The 21,350-nt window shown below is 51.5% G+C and overlaps 1 protein-coding gene across 1 annotated transcript in view; it reads right to left on the minus strand.

Annotated features, from left to right (window-relative positions):
- PLB1 (phospholipase B1) overlaps nucleotides 1-21,350 on the minus strand; it is a 143,067-nt gene that overhangs the window by 74,837 nt on the left and 46,880 nt on the right. Inside the window, 12 exon segments of the mRNA XM_053891038.1 lie at nucleotides 627-701; nucleotides 1,564-1,635; nucleotides 6,937-6,993; nucleotides 8,068-8,163; nucleotides 9,537-9,612; nucleotides 9,898-9,977; nucleotides 10,721-10,783; nucleotides 13,692-13,778; nucleotides 15,617-15,668; nucleotides 16,003-16,093; nucleotides 18,934-18,977; nucleotides 19,551-19,591. Coding sequence (XP_053747013.1) covers nucleotides 627-701; nucleotides 1,564-1,635; nucleotides 6,937-6,993; nucleotides 8,068-8,163; nucleotides 9,537-9,612; nucleotides 9,898-9,977; nucleotides 10,721-10,783; nucleotides 13,692-13,778; nucleotides 15,617-15,668; nucleotides 16,003-16,093; nucleotides 18,934-18,977; nucleotides 19,551-19,591 — 834 coding nt within the window.

A 21,350-nucleotide genomic window follows, 5' to 3' on the forward strand; every position in this document is an offset into this window, starting at 1 on the left:
CGTGCACCAACTTCGAAGGCCTTCTGGCCTCCATGCTGTCTGGTTTCGTGCTTCACCGCATTCCTCTGCTTTTTCTTAACTTTCTCCCCAGATTAAGCCCTCAGGTGAGTTTAAAAGGACTTGTCGGTGATTTGGGGAGAGCCTGAGGATTCTTGGTTTATGTCAGAAGAAAACAGGGAGCAGGCAGTGCTGAGCACCCCACCATGCCCCATGAAGCCTCAGGATGCTGGTTGCTGAGGCCGTTCTAAAGACAGGGATAGGGGTTAAGGGTCTGACTTCGGCTCAGGGCACGATCTCACGGTTTGTGAGTTCGAGCCCCACATCAGGCTCTGGGCTCAGGGCCTGGAGCCTGCTTTGGATTCTGTGTCTCCTTCTCTCTCTGTCCCTCTCCCACTCACGCTCTCTTTCTCTCAAAAGGAAATAAAGATTAAAAAAAAATCAAAGACAGGGATATAGGGCTGGCCTGCTTCAAGCACGAATGGGGCGGTCACACACCTGACCCTTTGACCCTTCCCCAGGGGCTCATGGGGTTCCAGGGAACCACGTAGAAACTTCCAAAGACTCAGCAAGGGGTACCGCCCCTGGTTCATTTGCATGTTTGTCAATCACAGAAAACCCGAGCCTACCTCAAGCTCCTCAGAAGATTTTAGCAGCCTGGGCAGGTAGTTGCTGTTTTTGTAGGTGAACAGAAAGGGATTCTCCTGCAGGGGAAGGTAATACGTTATAATCATGACCCAGAAATCTGTATCGTTTAACCACCAGGCTTTCTCACACAGTAATGCCTTTGGTCAGTTTGGAATGCTCATAGCATCCTTGAAATGATGAGAAAACCATCATCTGGCTTTTCTTCTCCACGCTGCTCGTTAGTTCTCTGAGAGGGCTCACTAATGCTTTGAAATGTCCCCTTTGCCACAGTCAGCATCTCCTGCTTGTACCGGAGTTTCATGCTACCAGGCAAAGTACATATATTTCCACAGAAAGGGAACTGAATTTTAAGCTTCCTGGCAGCCAAGGCAAAGAGGGAAACAGGGCAAATGATCTAATTCCTACAGCCCAGTAAAAAAACAAAAACAAAACAAAAACAAAAAACAGAAAAACCCCAAAAAACAACAACAACAAACTTACCAGTTCAGTAAGAAAGCCCAAAACCGGACTCACATTAAATGATAAAAAGAATTCTAGTGATTTATGTTCGGTGTTCCTTTTCTCATTCATTTACTCAGCAGCACTAACTCTATGCCTACTACATGTCGGGTGTGTTATTCAAGATGCTCATCCTCACATTTGGGACCAGGTAAGCTATGGCTTTGGTCCTATGCCCTCCACAGGTGTGGAAGGGGCCTCAGTGCTGTGGACACGGCTCTCCTGACCCGCCGGTGTAAACCTTCAGCGTGTCAGGTGTGCAAAGCTGTGCCCAGCCTCGAAGAGCCAACCCAAGCCTCTGATGGGGCTAATGTCTCATCCAGGGAAGACCCCACTTCATAGCAAAGCCCACTTCTTCGTGGCCCCATCTCGGTCCCCAACTCAGCAAGGGATTCCCTCCCGTCCCCAGGTCTGGCCTACCTGAGAGGGACATTTCACCGGACTTCCGTCTCGTGCACGGAATGGCTCATCTTTCTGTCCTGCTGGCTCCATCTGGAAAAGGAGGTGATCTTTAGAACAGAGAAGTCTTGTATAGGTGGCCGCATCCTGGGGTGCCAATGACAGAGACTCATTTGCCCAGCATCTCTCAGAGTGTTATCCTGGGCCAGCTGGCGGCACCAGCATCACCTGGGGACACATTAGAAATGCAAATCTCCAGGCCCAACCCAGACCTACTCAAGTCAGAAACCTTGGGGTGGGGTCCAGTGCTGTGCATTTGAACAAGCCCTCCAGGAGGTCCCAGTGCAAGCCCCAGGTGAGGCCCAGGGCACGGGAGGACTCAGTGATGCCCAGCCCACCCCTCCTGATGTTACAGAGAGAGGCATGGAATGCCAGACAGGCTGAGCTGGGACTGGGACCCCAGCGCTGACGAAACTTCCCTCCGAGAGGAGAGCAGAGGGGGGAAGGAAGGACAAACCCTTGGCTCTTGTGTAAAGCATGCACCCTCTCCCCTCGGCTCCCCTTCCCGTGGTATGTAAGCCCGCGTCCAGGAGGCAGGAAGAGCCTCTGTTGCCTGAACACTGCTTATGTGGCCGTGAGTGAGACGAGCTATGGCTTCTGGCTCAAGTCCTAGGTCTTTAATCAGAGGAACAGACGTGGGGCACAGCGCAGCCCCCACTCCCAAACAACTTGAACATCTAGCGGTTCGGGAATGAGCAATGGTGGGCTCAGTGCTGATCTAGGCAACTACTTAAATGATAACCGGAGCCCGTGGAACAGCGCCATCGAATAGTGTGCGTGTGTCAGCAGGGGCCCCAGCAGGTGATAAACCGATGTGAATGTGCTCAAGGGCACACGGGAAAATGAAGGCAGTTGAAGAATTCAGTGGGGGAAGGCTTTCTTTTTTTTTAAAATTCCTTTTGTTGGGGCGCCTGGGTGGCCTAGTCAGTTGAGCCACCGACTCGATTTTGGCTCCAGTCACAATCTCATGGTTTATGAAATCGAGCCCCACGTTGGTCTCTGTGCCGACAGCATGGAGCCTGCTTGGGATTCTCTCCCCCTCTCAGGCTCATGTGTGCTCTGTCTCTCTCTCTCTCTCTCTCAAAATAAACATTTTTAAAAAGTTCCTTTCATTATCTTTAAATGCTTATGATACATAAACTCTTGAAAGATACCACAGCTTCGAGAGACGACACATTTCCTTTTGCACTGCTATTTTCTCCCATTTGGGAACCTCATGTTCACGGTCAGCCCTACTGCCCACAGGTACTAGACTCTTGGGCACCTTTGTCCCTCACCTCCCTTCCAATGACTTGACAAGAGGCAAGAGGCTGTGGGATGGGGCGCTCTGTCTGGCTCAGTCACAGGCTCCGCCATCCTCCACGAGGATTTTAGATTCTTCAGCAATATCTTATCCCAGCATCTCGCCATAAACAAGAACCAGGGAAAGAACTTTACCCTTCTTGGGATTAGCTCTTCACCCAAATGGACAAAGTCAGATAAGAGGGTGTAATTGACCTTTTGGAAAAAGGGTGGCAACCTTTTAGCTCGAAGGCTGGAGGAGGAACTGGGGTCCCTACCTTCTTTCAGATTTATTCTGATGGTGGGCACTCCTGGAAATGGGAGGTCCCGCCCACAATGTTCAAGGTTGCTCTGAAAGGGAGTGTTCAGTGACCCGGTGTCAATCTGGCCTGCCTTCTTCCCTTCTCCAATCTCTCAAGAATGTAATCAATAAGAGAGTCTGGAAAGAAGCTCTGAGAGAGCCACGCTTAATAATTCTGGTAGAATGGATATAGCAGAGCCCATTTTTTAAGGACCTTAAAGAGAGGAAATTCATAGGCTTGAATAAACACTTTCCTTTAAGAGCCTTTCCTCAAATGTCTCTTTATCAGTCTCCTACATCCTTCCCACTCCTCTAATGCCCTTTACACCTGCTTGGACCCTCTACCCTCCTCTGTGCTCAGGCAGCATGGAGAATGAGGCAGCCAGGCCAAACATCCCCTCCCACTGTCCCTCCGCCTGCCACCCTGTGCTCGTGTACAAGTTCACATGCACTCCAGGGACAGTGGGGGCTGGTCTCTGTGCTCTCGCTCCACACCTCAGTCCTGGAATCACCCACATCTCTTCTCCACAGCCTCCCTGCCACACTGGAATTAACTGGAATGTGGGAGGACCTTAGACATTCTCTCCCAGGAGAATTCCCACTCAGCTGAGCAATTCCTGAGGGAATTTCAGGGCTTGGCATGCAGTGGGGGTCTGTGATTGCTGGAAGGATCCAGTTCCCCAAAGGTGGGTTTCTTCAGAACTAGTGTTGCATAAGAATCATCAGAAATTACTGAGGAGGCGGTGATGGGGGCAGAAGGGACCAAGGGAATGAATTATGTCTTCACAAAATCCCCCAGCTTTGTGTCAGGAGCTCAGCTGCAGTCTGGGGGCACGTTATGCTAGGGCGGTTCCAGGAGTGTTTCAGAAGTGGGGCTGCTCTCTTGCAGGTATCTGCAACTTTCCTTTGTTGGCCCTCACTCAGAGCTTACGTGTACCCTGGGGCCTGGCCAGGGAGAACAGATGCAGGGGTGGCCTGCACAGCCACCCCCACTGTGGTGTCTGGGGGCAGCGTGGGGGAGAAAAGTGGTGGAACTTGGGCCCCTGTGGTCACAGCGATTATGTTGGACCCTCTCTGCTCCCCACATATGAGAGTGGCCCTCATTCCAGGCCCTCTGTGTCTGTGAACGTGGCCTTGGATAGACCTATCTGGCTTTCATCTCTGTGGTCTCAAACCCAACACAGCAGAGACTCAAGGAGATAAAGGCAGAGACACGCCTGTCCTCCTTGTGTCCTTAGGAAGACACAAGAGTGAACCCAAGGGTGAACCACTCGTGCATGCTGCTAAAGGCCTCTGAGGCTCGCTGAGGGTCATCACACACCTCTGGCAAGGAGGGAAAAGAGAGGCTGAGAAAGACCACACGATTCGCCTCACGCTACAACCAAAGACACAGGTGTAACCGGAACTCCGGGTTTCTGGCTTTTTACCCAGTACTTTTGCCCAGACCTGGTCGATTCCTCATTTCTTATGGACTAACCCGTGCCTGCAGGAGCTGTCCACTCACTCTCGCAGCTCTGCTCACTCTGGGAGCCATGGATGGTCTGGCACGTCACCCATGAGGAAGCCAGGAGAGTGACACATCCAGGGAAGCCCCTCTTTCTCTGCTGGCCTGGCTGCCCGGACCTCGAGAACTCTCATTGGGAAATAACTGGGGGTTGGTTGGACAGGACAGAGTGGGGGTAACTGCCCACCCAGGAAAGCTGCCTCCTCCTCCTCGGAGCCCTTGTGACACCTACTATGTCATGGTCCTTTGGCCTTGAGTCTGTTCCCATCTGTGGGCCTGCTCAGCCTCATCCTTATCCTCACCCTCAAGTGGGTTGTAGGACACTGTGGTGCCGGGTGCCTGTGTCAATGTGCAGGATGACACTCGGGCTCAATAAAGGCAAAGATTATCACTGTTGCCTCTGCCACCAGTGACGACCAATAGCAAGGTGAAGGGGTAGAGAGGGAGAAGGAGGGGGAAGAGAGGGAGGGCGTGTGTGCAGGGGAGGGAGGGGAGGGAGGGGAGGGAGGGGAGGGAGAGGAGGGAGAGGAGGGAGAGGAGGGAGAGGAGGGAGAGGAGGGAGAGGAGGGAGAGGAGGGAGAGGAGGGAGAGGAGGGAGAGGAGGGAGAGGAGGGAGAGGAGGGAGAGGAGCCTTTCCCTGGATCTGTTCTTTCTGGCATTCGGGGTACATTATTCCTTCTCAGGGCCTCCTTATCCTCAGGTTTCCTCTCTTATCAGACCAGCCTCATACTGCCCCTTGCCAGTGCATTGGCTCTTCTTTTCTCCATGCCCTTTGCTCACAAAAGTCCTTTTGCCTGGGAATGCCCACCCTGACCTCCTCCGACACACCTTACAAAGCCATTTGGAATCCTGTCCCCATGGGATCCTCCTGACCTCTCGCTCCTATCATTGTTGGGTACACAGTCCAGCACATCACTGCTGGCTCAGGTCAAGTTCACTCTTGTTCTTCTAGGTTTCCTGACCTTTCCTGCTACACCCTAGGTTCTATGAGGGCAGAGGTCATCTGGTGTGTGTCCTGTATCCTTCTAGGACCCAGCCTAGGGTGGGGCATGTTGTAGGTGCCCTTGTGTTGCTTGGGGGAAAGCGGACATAGAAGGAGGAGGAGGTTTGGCTGAGCTGGAATCAGTCCTTCTCCCCCAGAGAGAGGGTGGAGGGGGCTTAGCTCCTGCAGGAAGGGTCACATTCCTATTCTCTGCCCTTCACAGGAGATGGGCAGCAAAGTGGTTTCCTGGGGGAAATATCCTGCCCAAGGGTCAGGCCCACTAAAGGATCCTTATTCAAAGAAATCAGAAAAGAAATCATCGCCTTCTCCAAAGGGGAGTGTGAGTTCCTTGCCATGGGCCATCTGGGGACCTTGCCTACTCTCCTTGCTCCTGGCTAACGTGTGCTAGTGTGTGGGCTAATGAATGCAGTGGCTCACGGTCTCGGCACAGCAAACCAAACCGAGGAAAGGGAGAGAAGTTTCCTAACCAAGAACAAGGACAACCAAGTTCCCATCACTAGAATTCTAAAAATAGGGCAACTTGGATGGGGAAAAAATGGCAAAGTCAGGTCTCTGTCCAGTGCCCTGGAAACGTTCACAGTTTTGAGGTTCTATCCCACCCACTGACTGAGCCCAGCTGGCCCGGGGGGACTTTCGTAGTCTGGGGAAAGCCTGTCACAGGTATAGTAAGAAGGGCCAACGCGTAGTGAGTCCTCACTGAGGGCCAGGAATAAGCCGTGCACAGGACACGTGTTGCGTCAGGGGTTATGAAAAGGGTTTTGCAGAACGGGAGATGAGACCTTGTATTCACACGGCTCGTGAAGGGTGGAATTAGGAACAGAAGCCAGGTCTTCCTCATTCACAGTCTACGCTCATCACAGCCACCACCCTGTGCCTTTGAGCCACACGATGGTGAGGGAAATCTGGGCTGGAACTACTATGTGAGCCCAATCCACAAGCAAAGTGGCCTGTGCAGACGCGGAGGAGATGCCCGTGCCTCTGCGAAGAACAGGACCGCGGTACCCCAGCCCCGGATGGGAAGGTGAAACTCCCAGGAGGTCAGACCTGGGCTGTCAGCAGGTGCGCGCAGGGCCCCTGGTGGCTCAGAGTCATCGTCCGGGGTCCTGCGGGCAACCCGGAGCCCCTCCGTCCGAGCAGGGGGCACAGTGGGTGTGGCGGTGGAGGTCCTGCCTCTCTTCCTGTGTGCGAAGCCCCAGCTGGCACGGCAGCCCCCCCCCCCCCCCCCCGCGACCCCCAGCCACTCACCATGCTGCTCCAGAGATTCAAGGCGAGTGTGCTGGGATCCTGGAGTGGTTGTTCCCCCTGAAATGGAACCAAATAAGAACCTGCTTTTGCCCCTTAGGATGGGGTGGCCCACCGCACACTTTGAGCCTCCCTGGCAGAGATGGCGTGGCCCGCCAGACTCTCTCTCAGCCCCAAGTGCCACCATTACTGGTGGGCACTTAAAGGACCCTGTCTGAGGTCAGGCTCAGAGGTAAGGGTCTGCAGGGGCAGGTCGAGGGTCTGGCCGCTCTTCCCTATCATCAGGTTGTGCATACAGAGCTACACGGCAGAAGGAGCAGGTGACAGGGAAGTGAATCATGTGTGTTCTGAGTGGGGGTGGGGGGATGGGAATGAATACTCCTCCTCCTCATTTCCAACCACTATCTGGACATCCCTGAAGCCCTAGAGGGGGCACAGGGACTCCAACAGGCAGGATCCAGGAGCCTGGAGGGAGGGACCATCCCAGATGCTAAGGCCTCAGAGACCTTGCCGAGCGTGCACGAACCCACCATGGTGCTCATGGTCTGGGCAGCCCCGGGGGGTGGGGGGGCAAGAGGCATTTGCCCAGTGACCTGGGGGAAGGGTGGGGGCAGCTCCAAGTCCCCTGCCTTCCAGGGATGGGTGTAGGGTGTGCAGAGGGAGGAACGTGGTGTTCTGCCCTGGAAATTCTATCCCAAACGGTCACAAGAGCTCGGAGGAGCCGAGGGCCTCCCAGACACAGGTGCCGCTCTGGGCTCCATACGTGTATTTACTCAAGCAATCCTGACAATCACCCTAGAGGGAGAGGATATTAGTAATGGCCCTGAACCCGCAGATGAAGAGCCAAGGCACACAGGGTGCAAACAACTCACCCGAGGTCACACAGCTGGCCCATTCCAGAGTCAGGACCTGTCTGGCCGGTAGAGTCCATGCTCTACCTTTGGGCTGTTGTGCCTCTAAGAACCCGCCTCATGGGGCCACCCAACCCCGTGGCAAAACCGCCAAGAAAGTAGAAGAGGGTACCACGGCGTTTCTCCCCCGGCACATGCTGGGCTTGCGGAAGCCTGGCTTCTGTGGAGGGAAGAGGGGCGGGGGGAGGGCTGGTCCCACCTCCTCGCAGCCCCCCTCACTCACCGAGGGTAGGGTCTGGTAGAAGAAAGGCTGGAAAACCACTGCGAAGGACTCCTCCTTGTTGTACTTGCTGGAGGCCAGGAGACGGTCCCAGCTCTCCTGAAGGAGGGAGCAGAGAAGTGTGCCACCTGAGTCCCCGCAAGGCCAGGCTGCCCCATCCTCCCACCAGGGAGTTCGGAGCAGGTCCCCGGGTCAGAATTGCCCCTCTGTGCGGTTCTGAATGACATGCTTTTTGGAAGCTCCCCCTGGTCTCATACTTTGGGGCCCTTTGATGAACTACATCAGGGTTTCGTTTTCCTCTGAAGCCTCAGCATCACGTAATACCAGAGATGAACCTGAAGTATATTCTCTGGGTGATCGTGAAGTGCACCCCAGCCCAGCACGAGCTGGGGCCCCCACGCTCTCCTCAAGGGCGGGGTTCCGTGGAGGGATGTGCTATTGACCACTCCAAAATTGTCGTTTCCAAAGTGAGAAGTGCCATATATAACTTCATATAGGGCTTTCTTCTTAAATAAAAATCATCATGTTAGAGGCACGTGGGGGGGCTCAGTCAGTGAAGCGTCCAACTCTTGGTTTCGGCTCAGGTCACGATCTCACGGTTTGGGAGTTTGAGCCCAACCTCGGGCTCTGTGCTGACAGTGAGGAGCCTGCTTGGGATTCTCTCTCCCCTCTCTCTCTCTCTCTGCCCCTCCCCACCCTCTCACAATAAGTAAACTTAAAAAAAAAATTTTTTTTAAATCATCGTGTTAACACGCATCAGGAGGAACTTGTGCTTTGAGCTGTTTGCTGGAAGGGACGATGGCACCCGCTGAGCCATCCACGCTCCCTTGGGTCTCTTCTCTAAACTAGAATGCTCATCATTAGGAATCCTGACTTGCCCATGGGTTGTGGTCTGGGGAGCAAGCCCACCCTGGGCACCACCAGCTCACCAGCCAGGGACGTGTGGTACAAGTGGTGATGACAACCAAAAGCATTTCAGAATGAATCTGCAAAATTCTCTTTGATCTTTTTTTTTTTTCTAACTTTATTTATTTTGAGAGAGAGTGTGAGTGGGGGAGGGGCAGAGAGAGAGGGAGAGACAGAATCCCAAGCAGGCTCCGTGCTGTCAGCTCAGAGCCCGACACGGGCTGAACTCATGAACGCATGAACCATGAGATCACGACCTGAGCTGAAACCAAGAGTCAGACACCTGACCGACTGAGCCACCCAGACACCCCTTGATCTTTTACTTTAGGTTCCACCACCGCCCCCGCCCCCCACCAGGAGTTAGTCCCCACTCTGCTCAAGAGAGTACCGAAGTATGGCCAGAAAGTGAAGGAAGGGTAGCTCTCTTTGGTCCCTGACTCTTAGACCTGAATTTATGGAAGAAGTTTGACATGAACAAGTTTGCTCCCTCGTTCCTACCACCCCCGTTCTCCTCCGGGATCACCTGTCCCTGTGGGCCAACAGCCAGTGTCTGAGGGTGGGCTCACCAGATAGGACCACTGTGTCACAACCTCGGAAAGCTTCAAGGTCTCCCCTGAGTATCTACAGGGCTCTTCTGCGAGGCTGCCGGTTAAAACAAGCCAGAGATGAGAGCGTGGTTGCGATGTTGGCTATTCATGCTGTCCATGGGGGAAGAAGGGAGCTGGTGGGGGGACCCTGGAAGTTGCTTAGGGAGTACGGAAGGAAAAGTTGGAAGTCTTACAGGTGTAGGAGGAGGAGGCACACGTCGGGGCGGACGAAGGGTAGGGTCGTTCTCATAGGACTGAGGGACACGACGTGCCCCGTGCTGTGCCTGACACATGGCAGCCAATCAACAAAATGCTGGTTTCATTTCACTTCCCTTTTTACCTGAGCTGAGTCCCTTGGTGCCAGTGAGAAACCACCAGAGCCTCAGAGAGATCCACCAGGTTCACAAACGCTTTGGGGACCTAGGAGGATACGAGGGAGAAGGTGAGCATTTGCAAGGTCACCACCACTGCTGCCCAGGGGCTTCTCTGGAACCCTTGGTTTGAGCCTGTTTGGTGTGTGGTTGAACACGGCAGGCCTCTCCTTGGTTAAGTCCCTCCTTTGGGACGTGCTTGGTTGGGGTCTCTCCAAAGCTGCCGGCACTGCCACTGTGGAAAGGTGTCATTCACCATCCCCTGGGGGGGCAGAACACCGCCCCACCACAGTGTCAACAGGGGAGTAGGACCTTGGTGGCAGCGGGACTGTAATCCTGACAGAAAAGCCGCCTCCCCGGGGATCAAAGGGTTGGGGTGAGAGCCACAGAGCTCCCCTGCTCATCATGGTCAGGCCAGAAATGGAAGGCCCTTGGGCTGTCACTGCCTCAGACTCAGAGGCCTCAGGAAAGAGGAGGGCCACTGAGACCCCAGTGCTCTATCCCTTCTTCTTCCAGAAGTCTTGCTCAAAACTCTTCTTGGATTGTGAAGAGCTATATACCTGACCCGGGTTTTTCTGAAAAGGCAAGAAAACTGGCTTCTCCACTTTGCTTTTCCCCTCGGTCTTGGCCTCCCTCCTGAGGCCACTTTCCCGGTCTCAGTGGAGGCCACTGGAGAATAAGCCGGAACCTGCCGCATCAGCCCTTGGAAGAGCAACTTCCTGCCGGCTGCCCGAGGAGTCTTTGGGGAAGGGAAACTCAGGGCCCGTGGTCCCGGGGAGCTGCAAATCTCACCTCCTGGTACAGGTAGTCCAGCACTCCAGCTAGCTTGAGCAGACCTCCCGCCGCGTGCCTGTGCTGGGAGAGGAGAAGCATGCTAAGGGCAGGTGGGGATGGGCCCAGGGGGCCAAGGATGTGCAGGCTCCTGCTGGCCTGCCTCTTTCTCTCCCCACCCCCTATCGGAGTCCTTAAATCCAGGAATAATGATATTTCCCCTTTGGACCCGATTTTCTTCAGATACAACTTCTTCCATCAGCCTCTGGGAGGAAGTCTGGTCCCAGGTTTTTGTCCATTCTCTGACTTCCCCAACCCATCATCCACCAAGAAAAACCAGACTCTCTAAAATGGGAAGTTCCGTGTCAGGGAAGGGCAAACCAAGGTCAGGGCCATTCCAAAGCTCTCAAGGAGGGAGGGGAAACCAGACTTATTCACAAAGACTGATGGAATCCCTTTTATTTTTTTAAGTTTATTTATTTATTTTAAGAGAGAGAGAGAAAGAATGAGTGAAAGAGGACGGAGAGACCATCCCAAGCAGGCCCTGTGCTGTCAGCAGAGAGCCTGATACAGGGCTTGAACTCATAAACTGTGAGACCATGACCTGAGCCGAAATCAAGAGTCAGATGTTTAACCCAGTGAGCCACCACAGTGCCCCTCCCCCCCCCCCTTTTAAGTTTAAGAATCACTTTCATCTGAAGAAAATCAGGTCCAAAGGAGGAACACAATTACCGCTGGATTTAAGGACCCAGATGGGCCTCAAAACTTCTGCAAGGCACACTTTTATCAGACCTCCCCCTGCCACATGGGCCCCCAGGGAGAAAGGGCTCAGGGAGAGAATCCGAGCCAACTCCTATTACTGAGTATTTAAAGACACCTCCTACCCCACCCAATTCTTTGTAATGAAAATATATAAACAAATGACAAGACCTCAAAAATCAACCCTGGTTTACCTTTCCAGGGTGAAAAAAATAACTAATGATAAATTTTGCAACAAGACAAACTCCTAAGCAGCCTGCAAACCAGCTGTCCCCTGAGGCGACGTGGCTCAGACAGGAAGACATGGAAGGCCAAGTCGCTGTTCTGTCTCCTGAGGGGACACAGGCAGGGACTCTGGAGACAGCTGCCAATCACTCAGGCTGGAACAGCGAGAAAGGGCAGCTCCTACCCCACATCCCTGCTTTGATGCAAAAGTGTCCTCTCGAGGCTGGTTCAGCCCGCTCTGTCACCGTAGGCAGCAATAAAGCCTTTTGTCCATTTCTTATAGTCTAAGGGAGTCTCTCCCTGAGCATGACAGTCAGCATCACACTTTCCCTTCCGAAGAGTCTCGGGAACTGCCTAGAAAGGTCCTTGCTGCCCATCTGGCCCACGTTCAGGGTATCCCTCTTCCCTAGGGTACCCAGGGATCCCTGCGTGGTTTGACCCCTATGTCAAACCCTGCTTTAGACACTCCTTAGTCAAGGTGGTGGCAAAACGGTATTTTAGCTTTGATTTTAATGTGTTAGTTTTATTTTTAAGGCAAAAGCATTTGTGCTTTGTTTGTACAACTAAAAATAAAAGTAAATAAGGCATAATGGATATGTGTATACAGAAATGCCTTGTGTAGGCAAGAATGCTTAAAGGCATAAATACATGAAAGAATACAATAATCCATAATGCTTGAATAGGAAATAAAGTGTATGGAAGGAATCATGAATGAGTGTAAGCATCAATGAATGCATTCAAACATTAAAAAAAAAAAAACAAATGCTAGCATAAACAAACTCATTATGAATACAATAGCACATACCTGCATGGAAGAAAAGAGGATGAATTTATGGATGAATAGATAATGGATGGATGGATGGATGGATGGATGGATATGCAGAGGAATTCAGCAATGTCTAAATGCTTGTTTGAGCACTTCACCGCATGAATGCATAAATTCATGAATAAATGTTGGTGTGTATAATGACCAAAAGGGGAAGCAGAGAATAAACAGGGCATGTAAATTTCACTTGGCATTGGAGAAAACAGAGAGTAAAGTAGAAATATAAAGGTTCAAGATCTATATGCTACACACCCAGGAGATCTGTAGGAATATTGTTCCACAAAAGCTGGTCAGGGAAGGTGGGCCTCCCTCGGCATTCTCCAAGGGCTCGACATCAGTAATGGAAGGCAGGAGGGTGGATGGTGGGGCAAGAATCAGTGGGAGCATGGGGCATTCGGAGGAAGGCAAGAGCATATGTTGTGGGAGAGGAGCACAGGAAAGAGGACAGGACCTCAAGAAACTTCACCCGCCCATGCCTGTGCCATGGCCTGGTGGGGGCCCTGGATGGGGCTGAATGCACAGTGGGCAGATAACTGGTCTGCCATAGGTGGCTTACTTCAGGCTCCTGAGGAAGAGTCTGTGTGCCATTTACGTCACCATAACCTGGGCATCTAAGCCACCCCTTATACTTTCAACCGATCCTAACCAGGACTAACCTCCAGTAAAGACTTAAGTCATAGTCACCTACATAAATAAACGCAGGCACACGTTTCATGTCTGGTTTCCAGGAATGCCAAAGAGCCTGGAAGTTGCAGTCTTCCTACAGAAATACTAGCTTCCCCTTATAACTAGAGCCCATGGGCCAACAGGCGACAAGAACACACATATCCTGCTTTTCTTCCCAAATTTCAGCACTAAATACAAGCAGAGCTACAAGAAGCAAATGATTTTTCACTAGGAAGCGGATTTTCCTTAGTTGCAGAATGATTATTAACTCAGCCTCTCTACACCTCACTTTTCTTTCCTTGATATGAAAGATAGTACATTAAAAACACTGTCCCTAGAGATGGCTCTTGAGCCCTTAGATATCTAACACCCATTTATTTATCTGTCTGTTGCCCAAGTTCTGAAATAGCTGCCATCAGGCCCCACCTGACAGGTGTAGACCAGACAGGTTTAAGGTCATTCTGGCTGCCCCTACCCCTGCACCTGCAACCCTCTGCCTCCCAGCCTGTCGTTTACCTGTTGGGCGAAGGGACAGAGGTGACCCTGGCTTGTGTTACTGAAAAACACATTGATGAGCTTCCAGTCATTTTGAAAGTCAAGTTGCTGGAAAAAAAAAAAAGAAAGAAAGAAAAAGGACAAGAGCATAAAAGGAGAGAGTGGTAAGACCTGGCGTTAAGAGAACTTTTTCCTTTTCAAATCTGTCAATTTCATTACCCACACCCATAAAATCATATTTATGCATTTTTTTCCAACGAAGAAGTACATGGTAGGAATCTAAAGTTGTATAAACACTCTAGAAGGCAATTTGGCAAGATGCATCAAGAACTATTTTTTAAGGGAATAACTCTTTATCTAATAATTCCACTTCCCAACATATATTTTAAGGAAACAAGGATACATGAAAGATTTAGCTGCAATGATGAAGCCTTGTTTATAAGCATGAAAAACTGGCAACAACATAAATGTCTAAAATAGGGGATTGCTGTATAAATTGTGGAACGCTCATAAGATGTAGCTGTTAAGACAGCACCGGAAAATGTAATTATCGTCATGGGAAATATTACATTGAGAAAAGCAGGTTATAACAAGTAGCTACATCTAGTAACATCCCTGTTTAATAAAATACATACTTAGAAAAAATACAGAAGGGACTATACATCAAGTTGTTAACAGCAATTATCTCGGGGTATCAGGTTGAAGAATGGTTTTAATATTCTTTTTGTTTATCTGTGTTTTCTGATTTTTCTATAATGAACGTGTATTAGTTGCAGAACAAAAAAAAAAAACTTTCATTTTGTTTTTTAAGAGGCAACGCGGTGCGCTTGAGAAACCTTAGACTGTCACCCAGGCTGCACTTTAGATTTTAGCTTAACTAGCTGTGTGAACTTGGGCAGGTCCCATGACTCCTTAGGAATTCAGTTTCTTCATCTGTAAAATTATGGGATTATGTTCAGGATCTTCTAGCCATTCTCCAGAATGTTATGAGTATTCTAGAAATTCTGGAATTCTCCCAGTAGGGGAAACACTTAATAGCATAGCTCCTGCACTCGCCACTGTTCCCATAGAACCTGAAATGACCTAGCTTTAATCCCCGAACTCTGTAATGAAGTCATGGCTGGCCCAGATAGCATCTTCCCTTGGTTCCAGCAGTCCAAGCTCAGTGCTGGTTACAGCCAGCTTGGTGGCAAGGCTTGCCTTGACCTGGTACTTGCCTGTAAGGAGGCCACAAAACATTTGGGGATGCTTATTACAAACTCATCTGAGTAAACAGCATCTGAACTGCTAGGAGAATGGGTTTGTTGAGGGTCAGAAGCTTGCCCCTGGCCCCAGCACACGTGCCAGTCTCAGAGCCTGAGGCCACTGGGCACACTGCCCAAGACCCCAGCATGTAGGTTACATGACCTCCACCTAAGACCTAAAATGAATATGAAAAATAACAGCAATCATCACCTCAATGTCATTGGCAACTACAGGCTTTCATTGGAGCAATGCCTCCGTGCCAGGCACCTCTGATGCCCCATTCAATCCTCCCTAAGCCTGTCCAGTAGCCTCTTTTATTACTCCCATCTCATAAATGTAGAAACTGAGGCTTAGCGAGGTCAAGGGCCTTACCCAATGTCACACAGCCAACAGGCTGAGAAGTCAGGATTCACAAAGTGTCTCCCTCTGGAAGCCAAGCTCTCAAGTGCCTTCCCAGGTGGGAAGTCAGTTTCATCTGCTGACTTTTAGCAGGACCACATTGCGGACGTAAGAAGAAGCCCTGTGTTTTAATGGACTCCAGAGAATTGCCACAGGAAGGGCATCTTTGGGGAACCCAGACCACACTGGTTGCTGTGTTCAGGGCACAGTGGCAGTGGGGTCACGCCTGCCCGGTGTGTTTGGTCTGACGGCCTCGGAGCAGACACGGGCAGCCCCGACCTCAGAGTCAGTTGGGTCCTCACCTGGTTCTCCCTCATGCTCCGCACCAGTCCTTCCGCCTCTACCCGTAAGTCTCTGCAGAGAGGAAAGTGAATCCAACAGAGCTTTGTTGAGGGCTGGAAGCTTGCCCCTGGCCCCAGCGCAAGTGCCAGCCTCAGAGCCCGAGGCCACACTGCACCACCCCTGGCTTTTGCAGGGCAGACACTGACCTGATTTTTAAAATTAGGCCCATCAGGCAGACTGAAATCCATGCGGGAGACACATTTTGACTCTGATTTAATACAAACCTTTATTTCTAAGCCTCTTTGACTTTGCCAGCACCCACCCCCCCCCTCCCCCGCCAACCCGTCCAGATGCCCAGGACAGACAGGAGTACACAGTCCCAGGGGAAGCCAGAAACGGGACTTACTGAGCACCAGTGTGGGCCACCACTGTCTTCCCAGGGGCGCACAAAGGCCTCAGAACAGAAGGGTTGAAATATCTGATGATGTCTGAAAGGACTAAAGAGAGAGCTGCTTTGAGGCTGTGGCCCTGCCAGCTGGAGGGGACCTGTGAAGGCAGACCCCGCCCCCCCCACCTCGTAGGGGGAGGTTCCAGGGTAAATCCACTCTTCCAAAGCACGCCCTTCACAACCTGCCCTCGGCTGCGAGGTCAGTCTCGGAGAGGGCCCCCAGAAGTGACTGGGGCTGAAAGCTAGTACCTGTCCAGGGCTAGGCCAAGCAAGCGCTAAGTGCTTTACATGTGTGAAGGGGAAACTGAGGCGGAGAGGAACTAAGCAAGCTACCCAAGTTCTCACGGTAAACTGAGGTTGTTGGGATTTGAACCACAGCTTTGAAACACCAAGCTTTTCACCGTCACGCACCATCGACTCGTTAGGGGAAGTGTGCTAGGACAGCGACCCGGGTAGGCTGCCTCCCAGCCCCCCTTCCTCCTCCTGAGAGTGACAGCAGGGCGGGAAAGCTCCGGGGAACACATGTCCCAGAGCTGACAGCCAGAGGACCGCTAAAAATAGTGCTGTCAGGAGCAGTTAAGTTGTGTCTTGATCCCACGAGAGGAGAGGGCAGAGCCGGGAGAGTGTCATGGGAAGGAGATGCCTCCCCCCACCCCCAATCCCTCCTTCCCTTTTACCCCCATCCAGAAGGGCCTGGGGCTCTGTGGGAGCAGAATCCAGCCCATACTGTGCAGATAGCAGACAGCGGGCGGGAAGTCAGGAGACCGGTCTCTTGGCTTTGTCCTCCTGGACAGTCACCCAAGTCATGTGTGACTGGGTCTTCATCCTCAACCCAAACTAATGAGCTTCCTTTTCTAAGTCCTGACCAACTAGGAGGAGAAGCCCCTTCCCACATGTGGTGAGAAAACAGGAAGCTCAGAGGCCAGCTGAAGACGACAGGGACAGTGTATGCACACGCGCGTGAGTGTGTGCATGATTGTGTGCATGCAAGCGGGCGGCTGGGGGAGAGAAGACATTTTCCCTCGCTCCCCTCAGGAGAGCCTGTGAGAGCAAACGACAAGACATGAAAAGCTGGTGCTAGGTCTTTGGGAGAGAATCGCTTTCCAGAGTAGAGGTGTTTGTATCGTATTGCTCTTTTGTGATCAGACGGGACCATGCTCTTTTCGCATAAATCTTCCCGTCATTTTGTTTTAGAGCTGCCTCTCTCTCAGTCTCCAGTGAGGTCACAACGAAAGGCGCAGGCTGTGGGGCTGGACCACCTGAATTCAAAGGGACTCTGCCACGTACTGATCGTGTAACTTTGGGAAAGTCCATTCACCTCCTCAAGACTTAGTTTTCCCATCTGCAAAACGGCCACGGTGGGCAAGGGCATGGCTAGATCTGAAGAGCTCGGAGGTTCTGGGATTGAAGGACAGGTGGGCCGAGCCAGATAAAATTGGGCCAACCCTAACAGACCCCTGCACGGGCCTGGATGTCCCTGGAGCCCTTTCTCCTCGGCAGACTAGCTGCTGAGCTCCGGTCTGGCTCTCGGCTCCGCCCCACTTTCCCATGCCTTAGGGCGGCTGCACCAACAGCTTCGGGTGAGGACATTCAGGTGCAAAATCTGCCCTCCCTGCCCCACCTCCTGCTGCAGCTCTGCCTAGTGGAACTCCTGGTCACTCGGCTGGTGTACGAGGGGCCACCAGGACTTTTTACCATGTGGGTGAGGGGCCAAAAAATGGAGACGAGTTGAGAAATCAGGCACAGCAGCAGCTGTGTTTGCTCTGCAGAGCCTAAACTACATCCCACCTTCCCAGACACCCCAAATATCCCACCATGCTTCTCATTTCCTACCCTTTAAAGGAAAATGGGGCCAAACTGAGGCAGAGCTGCGACAGCCACTAAGTTGTTTGGGGCATCTTCTTTTGGAACACTTTGACCTTCTGCAAGGGGACCCTGCCACCACTTTGGTCAGCAATATCCCCTCACCCGTCGGTCAAATCCTGGAGGCTGGACATCCGGTCTCAGCCTTCCCTGCTGGAAGGGGAGGGCTGAAAGCAGGGGCATTATCCTGCTCATCCCTGTCCTTTGCAGAGATCCTAGTCATTCCCAGGCCCTGGGAGAAGTTCACTGGCTGGGGTGACAGGGCACTATCTACCTCACTCGCTGTGCTCATCGTGTGGAGGTGACATTGCAGCATCTTTGCTCTAATTATGAAGTGAAAGGTGGTTTCCTCGTTCTTGGCTTGTGAGCACCAAGCACAGGTGACTAACATCCCGCTAGGCTAATGCAGCGGCATTAAGGGACTTGGGGGCTTCAGAAGGTCTTAATAAAGTTGTAAGGGACCTTTGACAGTAAATGAGAAGAGCCAGGTCACAAATTGCATATTCATGAGCACATTCGTATGTGAAAAGGCCAGAATGTTACACACCGATCATCTCTGAGTACCGGGATTAGAGTTAATTTTTATTTTCTTCATTTCGTTTTCCTGAACCCAATTGACATCTTTATTTTATGAGTAAGGAAGTTATTACAAAATGAAATAGACTGAAAATTAGACCTGGGTCTTCTCCTTGGTGCGGGGAGAGGGGAGTGAAGAATGGTGGAGAGTTTCCCTCGAGGACGTGCTACAAGTCCAGCCTTGGGGTCCTCGGGGAGAAGGAGCTTCAGGACTCTGCCAACTTTGAGGTCTCCCCTGGGTCCCTTAACCTAATGCCTCATGCCTTCTTTTTGCTCAGAGACCCTCAGACACATTTCTCACGCCCCTCACCTTTTGGGTATGTGACTTTTCATACCCTGGCTCCATGATGAAATAGCCAATAGGATACACGCTCTTCGCTAACCCAAATGCTGCTCTGTTGGGAGTGATGGGGACAATCTGGAATGTGGCCATAAAGACACAGGACTCACCTGTCACCACTTCCATGCATGCCTGCTGTGGCCTTCTGTCTGTCCTGCAAGTAAAAGCAAACATGCAAGCATCAGACTGCACCTGTCAACCCTTTCTCTCCACTAATGTGGTCTAGTTCATAACAAGCCGTGGCTCAGCCTCGCTCTGGTTCTGGATTTATCCTTCCTGGAGTCAGAGACACACCACAGATGGCTATGGAGCCACCAGAATAGGGTGAACAGCTTTGCTGGGTCCTCCTCTAGTCTGGCCCAAAGCTGGAAGGGGACGCAGCCCCGGTGTAGAAGGAGAAGGACCCCGGCCCAACCCTGCATGCTTCCCCCAAAGCAGAGCAAGGAGACAGGTGGTAGGAAGAACTCCATATTCGGTGCCTCCTCCTCCCCTTTCCTCCCTATTCACCCAGAGGACCCCAGGGGGATGTGTGGGCACAGGAGTGTCGGGCGAGGAGGCAGGAGGCTGGGTTCTCATCCCTGTTTTGCCACCTGCTCCTGAGGCCACTTGGAGCAAGCTGTCTCCTCCCTGGCCCTCAGGTTTCCCCAACAACCAAGCCAAGAGATGAGAGCAGATCCTATTGGAGGCTCCTCTCAGCTCTATGGCTCTGTGGTTCCAGAACAGTTACCATTTTTGCTTCTCCAGGTCAACGGTCCCAGAGTCTGGAGGCTGGAAAAGATAGGAGGTGTGAACAGCCCAGCCAGGGAAGGACGCAAGAGCCTGTCCTTGTGAGACCCCGGCTGCCTCCTACCAATAAAAGGGAGCCCATGGATCCAGAGAAAGGCCAAATCTGCTCATGAATGTCAGGCTTCCTATGCAACACGTTTGCTCATTTGTTCGTCAGAGCCCAGAGCAACCGAAGGTATGAATGTTTTCTTCGGAACAGCAAATAGCAACAGCAGAGCTTAGATTCAAACGCCTCTGTGTAGAATGTTAACCTCCACTTAGACACAGAAGGGGTTGTTTTACTGCATGACGTTTCTCATCTGAAATTCTGTTTATTGCCTGTCTCCCTTGACTCAAGTGTTAAGTGCATGAGGGCAAGAGTTTGTGTCTGTTTTGTTCTTGACTATATTCCTCGGACCCAGAACAGTGCCTGACACATCAGAAGTATTCAATGAATATTTGCTTGATAAGGGTTTTTTGAATGAATGACGCTTCTCATTTTCCTCTCGGTAAAATGCTGGACAACACAGGACACTCCCTGCTGAAGATGTTCCCTGACTTTGGACGGAGGCAAGACTGTGGGAAGCCACCTGGGCATTGTGTCCTTTACAGGCTTCTAGGGGAGTCTAGAATTGCGTCCAGTACATAGAAAGTACTCAGTGTGTATTAGCTATCATCAGTAGTAGTATTTTCACAGGTTCTGACACAAATTTTCTCTCTTGACTTCCTAGAAGATAGTGTCTCCAGGTGTCATGGTGACAGGTGACAGTTGTACTCACACTACGTACACCCAGTCTTCTGCTGCTTCTCTTTAAAGAGCCTGTCTATCCTTACCCACCCTGCTCAGCGGACAACCAGTCTGTAAAACTGGGTCACACTTCTGGAGCCTTCTTGGGAGAGCAGACTGACCACAACCTTCATCTAAGTGGGACAAAGTGTTTTTACTCCCCAGGAAGAAGGAGTTTGAAAGGTAAAATTTCCAGGGAAATGCGGCAAGCTAAACAAAAATCAGGAATCATAAACCAGGATGCCAGGCCATGAAGTCATGAGGGCAGCGGGCTGCTGGGCTGAGGCAAAGTGGGCAGCTTGTGCCCAAGCAAAGGGGACCTGAATGATAGTAGAGCCCCTGCCCAGAACAAGCTTGTTGGGGCTGGTGAGGGGAAGGAAAGAGAGAGAACAAGAGGAACAAGGTGGGGAGAGCGGGAGAAGAGCCCAGTTTAGAAGTCACAGAAAGGGAAGGCTGGGACAAACCCAGCAAACTCCTATGTCTCCATCTTGCCTGCTGGCAGCCATTTTCTCTCCATATCACCTTGGCTGAATGCACTATGGCACTGGAGATGCAAACCTAAATGAGACACAAGCCTGGTCTTCAAGGAAGTTGCTAGAATGACCTGTAACCTCCCTGGCACAGAAAATTCCTAGAACTCTTAGTTAAGCAAACAAAGCAAAACAAAAGAACAAGTCATAGATATTACGTGCAGTATAACCCTATTTAGGCTACACACACTCTCTCCCTATATATTGGTGTGTGTGTGTGCACGCCTGTTTGTGTGTGTGTGTGTGTGTGTGTGTGTGTGCATGCGTGCTTGTGCAGACTGAGCAGAAGAGGTGATCAAATGAGATCTTCAATTTTTTATTCTGTATACATGTATTTTGTTTGATTTGTTTTAACATTTGTTTATTTTTGAGAGAGAAAGCAAGCAGATGAGGGGCACAGAGAGAGGGGGACAGAGGATCCGAAGCGAGCTCCGCACTGACAGGA

This window comes from Panthera pardus, unplaced genomic scaffold (assembly GCF_024362965.1).
Source record: "Panthera pardus isolate Hobbes unplaced genomic scaffold, ASM2436296v1 HiC_scaffold_26, whole genome shotgun sequence".
In the NCBI taxonomy this organism is placed as follows: domain Eukaryota; kingdom Metazoa; phylum Chordata; class Mammalia; order Carnivora; family Felidae; genus Panthera; species Panthera pardus.